This window comes from Hippoglossus stenolepis, chromosome 16 (genome assembly GCF_022539355.2).
Source record: "Hippoglossus stenolepis isolate QCI-W04-F060 chromosome 16, HSTE1.2, whole genome shotgun sequence".
Classification (NCBI taxonomy): domain Eukaryota; kingdom Metazoa; phylum Chordata; class Actinopteri; order Pleuronectiformes; family Pleuronectidae; genus Hippoglossus; species Hippoglossus stenolepis.
The window spans coordinates 7,339,921-7,354,110 of NC_061498.1; the positions used below are offsets into that span (position 1 = coordinate 7,339,921).

At 43.0% G+C, this 14,190-nt stretch overlaps 1 protein-coding gene across 5 annotated transcripts in view; it reads right to left on the reverse strand.

Annotated features, from left to right (window-relative positions):
- LOC118123653 (septin-9) overlaps positions 1-14,190 on the reverse strand; it is an 83,315-nt gene that overhangs the window by 45,925 nt on the left and 23,200 nt on the right. For 4 of the 5 annotated variants that reach the window (XM_035181156.2, XM_035181161.2, XM_035181160.2 and 1 more), the window contains one exon: positions 4,551-5,309. In XM_035181156.2, coding sequence (XP_035037047.1) covers positions 4,551-5,309 — 759 coding nt within the window. Of the gene's footprint in view, positions 1-4,550; positions 5,310-6,454; positions 6,628-14,190 lie in introns of those variants that run through there. The other variant, XM_035181158.2, reaches the window with a different exon arrangement.

Here is a 14,190-nt window from a genome sequence, read left to right on the forward strand (position 1 = left end):
ACTTGTGGTATGTGTGATAAGTGCCACACCCACCATGATTCTCTGTGTTCAACTCTGATAATAAGACTGGCCTTGTCTATGCTAACATACATGTTTTAATACTGGCAATAGAAAGTAACTGAAAATACATTATCTCGATTTAAAAAATAAATAAAGAAAACACTAGAATGACACAAGTTGGTGAAAGGACAAATCTGTGGAATTAGACAGGCACTATTCTCCTGTATAGATGTAATGTAATATACAATATACATAATATATAGTGGCATATACAGTAATGTGTGAGGATGGTAAAAAAATCCTTAACACTCAGTAGAGCGCATACCTCCAAGACCCAACAGTACCTTTAGATTCAACCAAGCTGCACCAAATTGCACACATGATATCAGTGCCTGATCTTTTCCCCATTCCCTGGGAAAAGAGGGAAAATGTCAACAAACGCAATGTTGAAGAAAGTGGATTATTCCTGGATCCGCCCCCGGAACCAGACCAACACCAAAATTGAATGGGTTCTTCCCTGACCCACCACATCCTTCCACAAAGTTTCTTGGGAATCTGTTCAGTTATTTTTCTGTAATCTTGCTGACATACAAACAAAAGGACAATGGTGAAAACATAATCTTGGCTGAGGAAAAAATAAATACAAATAAATAAATAAATCAAACTATGCCGTCACTTTTACTGGTTTATCGATGACAGTCCGTCAGGGATTTAAACTCATAAACCCAGTGCCTCTTACCAGATATTAGACTGACTCTGTAATATGTCATCACAATGACAGCAGACAAAATAAATCAAGCTTTAAGGCATGGTCAGGAAACTACGATGAGCGGTGTACAGAATGAATGAATGAGTGTGTGAGTGTGTGTGAACATGAGATCACATCCTGTGGAAGCGCCACAAGACTGGACACAGCTGTTCTTCGTTACAGCCGACAAATCAACTGAAGCAGAGCATGTCATTACAGCACCTTGAGTTTTACGATACAAAAAAAAACAAAAAAAAAAAACTACCAGCTTATCACTTATCAGCATGTTCATGCAGTCACTCTCCCCTTGGCGAGACATTCTGAACCTCATTATCTTTTTGAAGACGCATGTACTCACAAATATCTGCGAGCACAGACACACAAACACAGGCAGATCATATCACATGGGCCCTCAAACATACAGAAGTACACAACAAAGAGTGAAACAGAAAAACATCACTTTCTAATACAGTGGTCACCAGCCTTTTCGAGCCCAAGATCACTTTTTAAATTCCAAACTTAAGCCGAGATCTACCATCACATTACATTTAGGTGACGCTTTTATCCAAAGCGACTCACAATAAGCGCATCAACCATGAGGAACAAACCCAGAACAACAAGAATCAAGACAGCACAATTTCTTCAAGAAAGCCAAACTACAAAGTGCTATAAGTAAGTGACATCTAAGTGCTACTAAATTGTTAGTTTAAACTTTTATTCAAGGTATAGTCGGAAGAGGTGTGATTTGAGTTTGCGGCGGAAGATGTGTAGACTTTCTGTCCTGATGTCAATGTGGAGCTCATTCCACCATTTAGGAGCCAGGACAGCAAACAGTCGTGATTTTGTTGATATCTTCCAAAAAAACACTTAGGAGGGTCATACTTATTATTTTTTGCAATTTCTCTTAAAGGCTGAATGTACAAGAAATAAATATACACAAAGAAGGGCAGTTGTGCAACTTTTTCTATTCAATGCACAATATTCAAATTAATATCAATTCATATTTACAATGCAAAATATGTAGCTTCTCAGTTCCACATCATGTTCTGCAGAGGAGCTGCTACTGCAGCACAATGTTTTTACATATCGGCTTTGATTTGAATATGGCCACAAATATGATTATTGCCTTGTATGAAAGAAGTCCCTTGTACTCAAATAAATACCAGTACTACACAGTATGAAGCCGTGCATCTTCCGCTCCAGCAAATATTTCACAATAAAAAAAACCTTTTTAAACAAGGGAGTGGATTCCATCAACAGAAACGCTCGAGTGCTTTTATTTTGAAAAGGCATACAGAAAGTGTCGCAACCATTTGTTTGTGACATAAATTCATCAGATAAACATTAAAACTGTTCTAATAGAAAATCTTTATGAAAAAGTATATTTTTTAAAGAAGTTGCCTGAATCCGTTCTGTGTGTACTCGTGGAGAAAATGGAAAGTAAATTGTAGTTTTAGGAGCGTCGTCAAAATGTGGTCTGTCGGTTTAGCTTTACTCCGAAATGCTTGGAGGTTATAGTGGGCTTTTCTCATTTTGTTTTCACCCCGTTGACGGACTTTACAGGAAAGCACACTCCTCCTCGCACACTTTATCTCTCTCACCATTTTGTCTTCCTCTTCCCTTCTGCTCTCTCTCTCTCTCTGAGCCAAATGTGGCAGAAGTTTAGACTTAATCCTCTCACTTTTCCTAGCTTATTCCCCTCCTATTAACACAAGACCACATTTAAGTTATTTAGCACATATGCTTTCTGGTTCACCAAGGGTGGTACATGCCAAACAATAAAAAAAAAAGAATTAAATAAAATCATGATCTGTTTGCAGAAGAAGTACAGTGGACAGAGAGGTAACACACAAATTAAAAAGTGGAGGGTTTCTATTTTTATGTAGAATGTTTTATGACCTCCAGATTTGGAATGCATCACCTCCCAGCCGCCTACGCCTTGATACTACTCCACCAGAGAGAGCAGCCCATGAGTACAGCTGTCTCCAGATAGCAGGGACGGACGGACGGAGTGCATACACACACACACACACACACACATACACACACACACACACACACACACACACACACACACACACACACACACACACACACACACACACACACACACACACACACACACACACACACACACACACACACACACACACACACACACACACACACACACACACACACTGATTTTGAAGTCACTGCACACACACCCAGGCACAATGACACAATCTTTTCTACAATAACAAGAACCAGTCGAAAGTGCAACCTCTATTGAAGCCTACTTGTGAATTAAATGATTAAAATGATAAGATAAAACACACCACTGACACTGGAGCATATGTACTGTAAGCTTTATAAATCCCTGCAATTCAAAGCAATACAAAACAAATTTAAAAAGAGACAGCCCACTTGCAGAGCCTCTAGTGGCTGCAATTCATTATGCCCAACTGAAGCAAAGGAAGAAATCAACATTGTCTAGGTATTCACAGAAATCCAGCTAAAATAAAAAGATTGTCCTCAGGGTGGTGCTAAAACAAAGGTCATGGGGTTACCATAAATATTAGGTTTCATCCACTGAGGATGAAGAATATCCACAATGCACTTCATGGAAATGGGACAGTTAATATTTGAGATTCCTTGTCATGCACTAAAGGTGTTTTCTGTGCAAACTGCGTCTCAACAGGTGACAAAATATTAGGAATCAGACACTTGGAAATACAAAAACTCAAATTTAGACTCACAAATAATTTCAGCATGTTTTAAAATCTAAACCAACAAGCTGAATGGACGATTTGTGGAACGAGTGATTTACTGAGTCTTTCTTCCTGGTCGTCCTGACAGATTCATCCAGTGAGACAATGACTCATTGGTGAGCACTACCTTACCACAGCTATGGAGCCGCCCTTGATATTTTGCCCCAGTAAAACCAATACTTATCTCTATTTGAGTTTGGCATCATCTCTGCACCACACGTCTCATGTTAGTCAGTAGAGGAAGAGTATTAAAAGCCACCTCTGCTCTGTCTGGACAATGATAGATTTTGCATTCATTTATAGCTCTGTATGTCACACAAGTAGAGCAGTCAACTGAGAAAACACACTCAAAGCCAAAAACACTAGTAAACTTGCTGTGTCACTGGCATTTCTACACTAACCAATTACACTAACTAAAAATACACCCCCACATAAACTGCAGTTTCTTAATCTCACATAATCTGAATTTACAGTGATTTTACCCTGTCTGAGTCCAGTAGTTGATCTAAGTTCATGTGAGCTGAGCTTCTCGTTTGTTGGCCTGTATGAGATATTTTCCAGCTGCTGTCCTGGGAGTAGCCCTGCGATTCTCATCATCACCCTCACTGACCTACATTCACAGACAGTCTAGACTGACCAGCTCACAAAACTCATGCTTGAACCGTCTTTGGCTGGTGCCGTCATTTCGTAGCTGCATTGTAATGTTACGTGGAACAAAAATAGTGGATATCCTGAATAAATACAAAGCCTAGTTTAAAAAAAAAAAAAAAAGTGTGTTAAGATGTGACAAGACAATGGTTTGTGAACGGGCTTCAAGATAAGGTAAAATAAAACTGTCATGAACAGAAAAGGGAAAATGAGCAACAACACGGTAAAGCAATGATCAAATGATTTCATCATAGTGCGGCTGCTGCCAAACCGTTGCAAGTTATTAGATTGAGGAAGATAGGCCATGTTGAAACTGGTTACAACCACATCTCCAAGGACAAACACAGTCAACATGCACCTTAATAAAAAACAGTTATAGAAAACATGCTGAAGCAGGTACTCACTGTCTGTTGGTCGGGACGTGGGTGTCTCTGTGATGGGCGACCGCACCCTCTCCACCCGGGGCTCTGCCAGGGAAGGCAGGGGAGCGCTTGGGGCAGGAGGCGGGTGGTTGTTGTTGTTCTCCATTGCGCTGCCTGGCACTAAACCGTCCGGCTGTCTGAAGACAGGCATCTCTGGCTTCCGGGAGACTCCATCAGCTGGGCTGAGGATGGGGGACGGGGTCTCTGCTTTTCTCTGGGGGGGGTCAGGGATCCTAGAGACTGGGGCAGAGGACAGCTGGGCATCCATCCTCCTCGGAGGGGCGGGGGGTTCACTGGACCGTGTCATGGCGAGCTCTGCACGCCTGTTTGTGGAAGTGGAGATGGAGTTGGAGGAGCTGTCGAGAGGGGTGCTCCGACTGCCCAGGCTTACCTCAGGTCGTTTGAGGCCAAAGCGGGCGATGCCGGCGCTGGGCGAGTTGTCAATTTGCTTGGAGGAGACCTCGATGGAGATTTCTGTGCGGCGGGAAGAGGCTGTGTCGGGGTTACGACCCCCTGATAACTCAATGCGCCTCATGCTGGTATTTGGGGAACGTGGATTGGAGGACTCGGAGGGGGAAGATCTGGTGGAGGAGTAGTCAGAGTTGCGGGAGCTCAGGTCGTAGCTCCGCTGGCTGGATGTGGAGGTGGTTGATGAGCGGAGAGGGTTGGTGGTCCGACGAGACAGGGGCGAGGGGTGTGTGGATGAATCCGCCTCCTCCACCTCAAACGACCGTTTCAGTGCTGAAAAAATAAAAATAAAAGAACAGTAGGTCAAACCAGTGCCGTTACAACAGGGTAGGTCGGGGTTTGCGCATACACTTTGCTATTATTTATGTGTCTGCACAATATGCACTTTGTTTATAATCACAAGACGGAATGAAGCTTTTGAAAATGGGAATGATGCGGAATCATGCGTTTCTTTGTTGGGAGAGGAGGGTGACGTTCGGCTTGGTTCAATGTGCGGCCTCCTAGGTCCCTCGGAAAACCAAGAATCTCAGATGCTGGAGCGGAGAGTGAACACAGCCTAATTCCGCATTTATTTATTATGAGTACATGAGTAAAACACAGTGAAGCAGCATTATGATGTATGGTGCATGATTTGGATTTCTACAATGCTTTTCTATTCTTGATGACCGTTCAAAAAGCTTCACCCATTTCACACAAGCATTCAGCACAACCGCCAGGAGCAATTTGGGGGTTCAGCATTTTGCCCAAGGACACTTCAGGGCTCAAACCGCCAACCTTCTGTTTGGTGGATGACCCACTCTACCCCCATTGTCTATATGACATATTAAAAGTCAATTCATGTCATCCAGTCCGGGTGGAGGAGGAAAGTTTGTGGATGAGTGAATTGATCACCACGTCAACAGAGCTATTTCATTTAAATATGATCATATACTGTGACCATTTCTTTTTACTTACTACTTTATTTATTTCATCTTAACCTTTATTTGACCAGGAAAATTCCCCATTGAGATTAAAATGACTGATATTACAGCACATTTGGCCATTACAGCAAATCTTTAAAAGCGTATATATGGTGCAGCAGTGGGATATGTTCGAGTTGGAGTTGGTTTTGTTATCCGGACCTGGAAACCCTGAACTCAACGAACAAAGCCAAACTTAACTTCCACGGAGATTTAAGGTGACATTAAACCCTGCTTCTTTCTAAATAATGATAATAACACTTAATAGATCAACGTGACAGGACCGGTTCGCACCCTGGCACCGACATGGACAGTTTATTAGTTTAACCACAGTGACGCTTCACACCCGTAAATGACTTTAATGACGGCGGCAATTCTTTCCAGAGAAAGCCGCGGTTAACGTCATTCCGCACGGAGCTGCAGTTCATGACGAACCGCGGTGGAACACACTGGTCTTACCGGATTTGACGCGCTTCACGTAGTCTGAGAGCTTCATGGCGCCTGTGATGTGTTTCCTGGGTCGAGTTTAGTTATCGTGTCGGGGTGAGGACTCGCATCTATTTAATATAACTGCGTCACCATCTTTGTCTCCTCGCGCACCTGTTCACCTGATGACGACAACCACCTGACCCCCCGCCACGGGAGCGCGCACCCGGCCCGCGCGACCCCTCAATCAATCGATCTGGGTGATGAAACGATATCAATAAATAATAATAACTCTAATAATAATGATATTAATAATGACGAAATAATAATAATGATGCGGATGATAGTAATAATAGTTATTATAAGACACTTTATCTATATAGTACTTTTTAAAAACTGAGTTTACAAAGTGCTTTGACAGCAAAGCAAGAAAGGTAGAATATAAGAGTATAAAGAGTCCGGGTTCAGGTGGTCAGAAACAAGGTAGTGTTCAAATGAAATGAAGAATTATGTCACGTGAATACTTGAACACATAAAAAGCAGTAATAAAACATTAAAAACACAACCTCACGTGAGAGCAAGTCTATAAAAATGGGTTTTAAGCAGTGATATATACAAGAAGTCACTGACTAGCCTTATCACCTCAGGTAGGTTTAATTGCAAGGTAAATTTCATGTGACAGAAGTCCAATACATGGTAATATAATGCTCAGTATGCAAGTACAGTGAGGAGCATAAGATTGATTTGTAAAATAGTTTCAAAGGGTTTTTTATTTCGCCCATGGAGTTTAAAACATTCACTTAGGAGCAAAATCTCTTTATAGTTTTTATACTTAGAAGAAACGAGGGTTCTCCAGTGTAGAGCTTCCTGTTTGTACCTTGAATGAAAACACGACTGGCCGCCCACATTTCACCCTTGTATAAGTGCCGCCACACTGAATCTGCCACTGAACTCCCAGCACCTTTGAGCCTTAACATGGGTTAACATGTTCCTGCTGTAATGTACTCAAATGATTTGGATGTGGTTTATCATGCCCTCAGTACATCCTCTGGAATACAGAATACCTGAAAAACTAATTCCTGTGTTTATTGTGTGTGGCAATTTTGGGTTTTCTGCATTACCATTGAGAAAGAGAGAGAGGAAATTTAAAAAAAGTCTTCTGACTTAGATTTAGACTTGTTACCCATGTACTATACATCTCCACCATAACAGATCGGTTTCTGACAATCAACTCTTTGTTTCATTCAAATAAAACACAGTAAATACATGTGAAAGAACTGCCCCTGAAAGACAACGTTGTCAGTGTGCTCTGCTCTTCTAGAAGTGTCAGAAATAAGCGAGGGAACGACACTCATTACTCGCATTAAGGTTACGTGTAAAATCTCTCACTGAGGACAGGGAATGAAGCACGACAGCCTGATGCTCAGCTTTCGGTGTTTAAATCTTGAGCAGTGAAACCGAAGAGGCAAAGGCACAGTCAAAGTGCCAGAGACCACTTAAGACTGAGATTTCAATTTAATGACCCGTTTGCATAGAACTGAGCTAACTGTGTGGCGTGCCTGCTCTGTGGTGACAGAAAGGCCCGACACATTGAGGTCCACACAGACACGCTGGAGACAGAGGCGCTGTCAGTTGTGCTTCCATACTTCCCTGTGAGCGTGTGTGTGTTTAAACTCAGCTGTAGGGTAAAGCAAACACAGCCTGGTCTCTGCCTCTGTAAACGTCTCTGGACACATTAGGTGTGTGTGTGTGTGTGTGTGTTTATGAATGAAGCAGTGATCACAGACCTTCCAACCAAGCTAAGATAATACTAACGAGCACCAATGTGAACCGAATGTGAACCTTCCCTTTACCTCTCATTTGACCTGAAACTGAAACCGAATCTGCTTTGAAGATTTTTTTTGAACCGCAGTCATCTTGGACTCCGCTCTGAATGAGACACTGTAAACTCAAGTCAGCAGACCCAACCTGCCAAATAAGGAAGACATAGCAGCCGAGCATGATGTTTTTCAACTAACACTCTGTCAGACTTGCACTGAATCCATGTAGTGCACTGAAACATGGTTAAACTGCCAGGAAAACACATGATGTTGCTACTCTGCTCTCCAGTGTAGCATGTAGTGCATGAGCAGCACATGGACATTCCCTGTGCCTCTCTGTGCATGACGGCAGATGAAGTGAACGGGTCAACGAGATGAAGTGCTGACTTTTGTCTTTAGCTGTTAAGGGAAACACAGAATCACGACAGGATTAGCGGGAAGATTGTCAAACTGTTAAACTAGAATAGCCCTCAGAAGAGCGTCCACCTCCACCAAGGCCCAATGTACACACTCATAGAAATCAGTCCCCTTCAACGTGCCTGAATTTTCTTTATCAAGATCCATAAACTATTCCATGGGGAATTGGGGAAAATATCCCCAATAGTCCCAAATAGTTCCGTGGTTATCCGTCCTGTAGTTTTCTTGTAAAACTGCTAACAAACAGATAAACCAATAAACAAACATAACCATTGGCGAGAGTAATTCAACTTTCAGATCATGATTGCTGTCACAATCTGCCATCAAAGCAAATGATTTAACCTAAAGGTCACATGTGAAGCTTCTGACCTCTACTCGTAATATAGATCAGTTTTTAAATTAGCTGAACAGCATTTTTTGTTTCTTTTATTTGTCTCGTGTGCGCAGCAGGAAGCACTTGCACAACAATGGGGAAACGAGTGACAAAACAGCAATGCACCAGATGGTGTAAGCTGGTTAACATGAATGTGACAGATGAAGGATTTAAAATGGGTTTTTTTTATATTTACAGATTAATGAAATAAAAAAATATATTCAACTTTCATTCGAGAATATACTAAATGCATTGTGGTGATAAATACTAAATGTGAGAAGACACACAACAGTTCATGCTCCCAGAAAGTTTTCAATCACCTCCCAGGTTACGTTTGGGGCATAGACTCTTCTATAAGAAGTTTGTGGAAGCATCAAGTTTGTGATGTGAATGCTTTTGTATACTTTCTGAATAACACTGAATGTAAACGTATATATTTTTTTGTTTGTCCATGAAATAACACAGCACATGCAGTGTTCTGGAATGTTTGTGCTTAAGGGAAACGTATAATCCTTAAACTTTCAATGAAACCATATCTCTATATAATTAAGCTCTCATTGTTACTGGAGGAGTTTGCCATTCCAGAGTTAAGATGATTGTGGTGAGATCGATATCAGAGCTCTTTTGAGTGTCTGTGAATGAAAACCAAAGATTTTTTCATCATTAAAAGCACTGAACTGACAAAACACCATCGGTGGCTTTTATTGTGAAGCAGTCACATTAAAATGCATTGAATATGTCACCGGGTTTAGCGCTCATACAGCTGATGTGGCTCTACACATTCAACTCCTCAGCAGGGTAAACAACAAATGTTGGCTGCACTGTAAACTGATATACTAGTTTCTCGACGAGTGCTCGCTGTAACATTAAACCACTGCTACTACAACAACCACGGGATAAAACAAGCAGAACAGAAATCCTATGAATTAAAACTTTCCATTTCTAATTGAAAGCAAAAGCGGTTTCTGCTTGATGTTTCAAAGAAAATCTCTCATCACAGCCCAGTTGTTTTTAGCCACATCAATGAGCCTGCTGATAACTCTGGGATCTTGCCTGGGGTTGGCATCGGGGCAGGTTTCGCTCCACGTGTCCAACGAGGGAGAGAAACAGCGAGGAGTAACTTTAAAGCCCAACAAAGACCCGCTGTGTTCGCTCTACCTCAGAATGACCCTTTGGTGCTTCTCAGCAGCACGAAAGCTATTGGCGTCATTAGCAGGAAACCTGTCCGACCTGGTGAGCATAGAGCCTGATAGTGCTGATAAGGATGCAGACGCCTGAGCCCGGTTATCATCAGCTTCTGTCAGAGGACGCTTCCTCCCTCTAGCTCTGTCAGCGAGGCTCCTCGTGGTGTTTTGTCACAAGACTCAGACTTAATGGTTGAAATCAATACAGCACATTGACTCCAATACTTCTGTCCTTTGACAACGAAAGGTTTCGGTGCAATCCAAAGCCATAGCTAGGTGGCAGTTGGCTTATAAAAGCAGATCCTACTGTGATTGTCACTATTAAGATTCGTGAGTTTCATCCAACAAAATTAATATTGTACGAAGCGCTCTGCCCAACGTTTAAAGAGCAGGAAGTATGGCAGCAACCTGCAATGACTAATTCTATATGTGATTCAGGGTGAAAAGTTCCACGTGGTCTTTTGATAAATTGGAGTGATTAAAAAGCACTTGTGGAAAATGAGTACAAACCAATAGAAGCTCTGCACTGCAGGGATCAGGAAGGTGCTCTAAGTTTTTTTTCTTTCCATTCCCGGTGATTAAATTTAACTTGATCTCATTTCCGACTGTAAACTTTTACAACAGTGATTGGTTGGCGAGTGCAGGTCATGCAGGACGGGCCCCATTCAGCTCTGTAAAAAAAAAAAAGAGGGCGGGCTGTGCTCGGTTCCACTCCTCCACTGCCTAACCCCGACATTTTCACCCACCACAGAAATCTGCTTCTGTGGAATTTCCTCTCACTGGTCCAGCAATTGCCCTTCACATGCAGAGAGAGAGGGGGAAAAGGAAGGAGATCAGCTGGGACAGATGAGACTACTCGCACTCACAACTCGCTGGTTGGTACTCTTGTTTCAACAGGAATACAAGCTTCACCTCACCATGCATACTGTCTGCAGTCTGTCATTACACACAGAGGGTTGTTTGCAAGAGGAAAGAGAGAACAGATCTCTTTCAAGGAGCAGGACAAAATGAAGCTGTATGAAACTGTGTGGGTGTGTGTGTGTGTTCTGCTCAGCGGAAGGTCCAGTGTCTTCGGTCAATGATCTGTGTGTTTGCGAAGCTGAGGTCACAGCTGAGGTCATCGGCTTCAGGCAACAGAATCCTGTCTTCTGTGTCTCTCAGCTTCTCACCGGCGTCATCAGAGCAAAGCATGACACAGTGAATCACAGTGAATCAGTGTCCGGCAGTGGTGACATGGCAAATACACTCACTGCTACATGGAAAACTCTTCCTCTTCTCCCTTCCACTCACAAAGTCACTGTACAGACTACAGCGGCATGCTGCACAAATTAGTGTCACATTCAATACTAAAATGATGCATCATTCCCACTGTGCTTTTATTTCAGAGCTCTAATCATTTCACAAACTCAAGGTGTGACTATATTTGTTAATAACTTTCTATGTGTGAACCATGTGTATTTTCAGGGTGTTGATCAAGATACTGATAGTATGAAAGATCCATGGTCAAGTGTAAATGCCAATTATACAGCTTCATGTGTAACAGAGTCCAATATGCATCTGTGATAACAACAAGTAATCGGTGTCAATATGTATTACCTGACAAGTTTAGGCTTTCATTGTCAATGTGGAATGTTTGATAAAGTTTCTGTACCCGTTCCTCCAGTTTTATAAGGGTGTCTCCCGCTCCCCCATCTATTGTTGTACTGCATGGGACAGCTACGTAACATTTTGGTCATTGAAATATCCATTTGTTAGCCTCTCTCTCATTAATGTTTTCTCGCTGGTTTAAAGTTATAGTGTAATTTGCTGGCTCATTTGTGTGGTTTAACTTGTGTAAGGGCTCCACATATATGCACAAAATTGACTGGAGCTCATTTTGTCAGAATAAACAGAGACCTCCTCCGAAGACATTCACAGTCCGGCCCTTACCATTAAATAAATCACAACGCAGCCATTCAGCCGTAGAAAATAAGCCTTCTTCTGAGGTACAAAATAAACAAGTTTGAACTATTGAACACTATTGGTGTGGTCTTTCACATATGAAGTCGAAAGACTACAAAATCTTCCCAATTTAACCTGATTTAAATATTTGTCTAACTAGAATTAAAGCTAGGGTCGGTATGCCTGGAAAAGCTTTGCGAGAGCAGGCTACACTTGCAACCGATACATTTGCCAAAGCTCCACCCACGAAAATACACAAACGTGACTTTTCCCTGACTCACTCGCCAACTCCTGGTTATCGCCTCTGCCTCAGTGGTGTACAGGTCGTGCGCAGTGTGAGCACAGCAGGGCGCGTGCTGGCAGGCAGGCTGGTTAGTGACAGACAAGTATGCCAGCGAACCAAATAAAATGTTTGGTTGTGTTTATTGCAGTCCTGAGAGGGCCTAAGATTTTATCTATTTATAGCCACGACTTGCAATTAAGATCAAAAGTGTTTCAGAAACAACTTACCAACTCTACCTTTAAACCCAGACTGCACATTTTGCTGATTGGCGGCCACTGTGGTAACAATGGGGTTCCTGGTAAATGCTGAGACATAGTGTGACAGTATAGCTCCAGCAGAGAAGAGTCACTCAGCTCGGTGCCGTGACTCAGTATCATCCACTACAAAACAATGTCCATCTAAAGTTTGCTAACATAAGCCACCGGTCATACCAGACCAAGTAAGGCTGCAGCAGAGAAACCCCTGAGTGTACTGTGTTGGTTCTTTCTAGACATGTGTTCCTTTGTAAGAGGAAGAATTATTTATGCTTCATTTCAGAAAATTACAAGCGTTTTCATATTAACTGTCATGATCAACTAAAGGGTAAACCTGAAGTAGGCCACAAACAGATGTTTTGGGATGTAACATTTACTCGGTTGTGATAAGGCCCATTGAAAAAACCCAGCGACGTACAAGGTGTTGTTCTTCTTTTCATTGAAACAATGCTTCTTTTTGAAGCAAATTTGATCTGGAAGGCTTCATTCTCTTTAAATATCAAGAGGGGAATTCGTATTTGAAGTCAAACAAAAAGCTCACGGCAAACCAACTCAGCTACAGTAACATGAGTACGTGTAATTATTGACTTTCCAACCCTAAAATCCTGGCTCCTGTTGCCCGGGCTCTCACAGCACTGCTGCATCTCTGCCAGGCAGGGCCATAGATCACAGGGGGGCTGTCACAAAGGTATTACCACACACACTCAGCCCAACACATACCCCCTGACAATCACAACAGTCGCCCATTATGCTGGTGTTACACATGAGGAGGGACGGGCAGAGCGCACTTCTTCGCCCCCTTTTCTGTTGCCTCTCTTCTCTGAATGCCACTTATCTTTCTGCTCCGTTTCATTGCGTAAGCGGGCGGTTTAAAAACTGTAAGACAAGAGGAGAGAGGGAGGCAGAGAGGGGATTCACCACGCATACATACCACAGACAAACTGGTGTTGACGGAGGAGCAGCTCCGGACAAGTGTGGATGCGTTCCTAATGGCTATGTGTTTGTGAGAGGCAGGAGACAGCGAATCAGATGGACAGACAGGTTTGCGGGGAGAGGTGTCAGCCTGTCAACCTCCCCACCGCGCCCCACCCACCCTCCTCCTCCACCACCAGCAGGGAGGCCGAGGGAGGAGAGGCCGAGGATGGACGAGCTGCTGAGAGAGGAAAGGGGGAAGCACGGCCAGAGGACGAGGACTTGGGAGGAGGAGGAGGAGGAAGAGGAGTGGGAGGAGAGGGATGACAGGGGGAATCTGTGGGCCAGGGGCAGAGAGATGAATAGGAAGAGGAGAAGAGGGAACGGAGGGGGGAGGTGGGAGGTGGGCCAGGTGTTCCCCTCACAGCTGTATTGCAGTCTCCTGAGTGCCCAGCACACAAACAAACTATGTGATGCAGGCTGCTGTGAGGAGAGGCCAAATCAGTTGCACATTTCCCTCTGAAAGCAGTTTTCCCTTTCTGGCACATGCAGCCAAAACTTAAACTCAAACTACATACATGACAA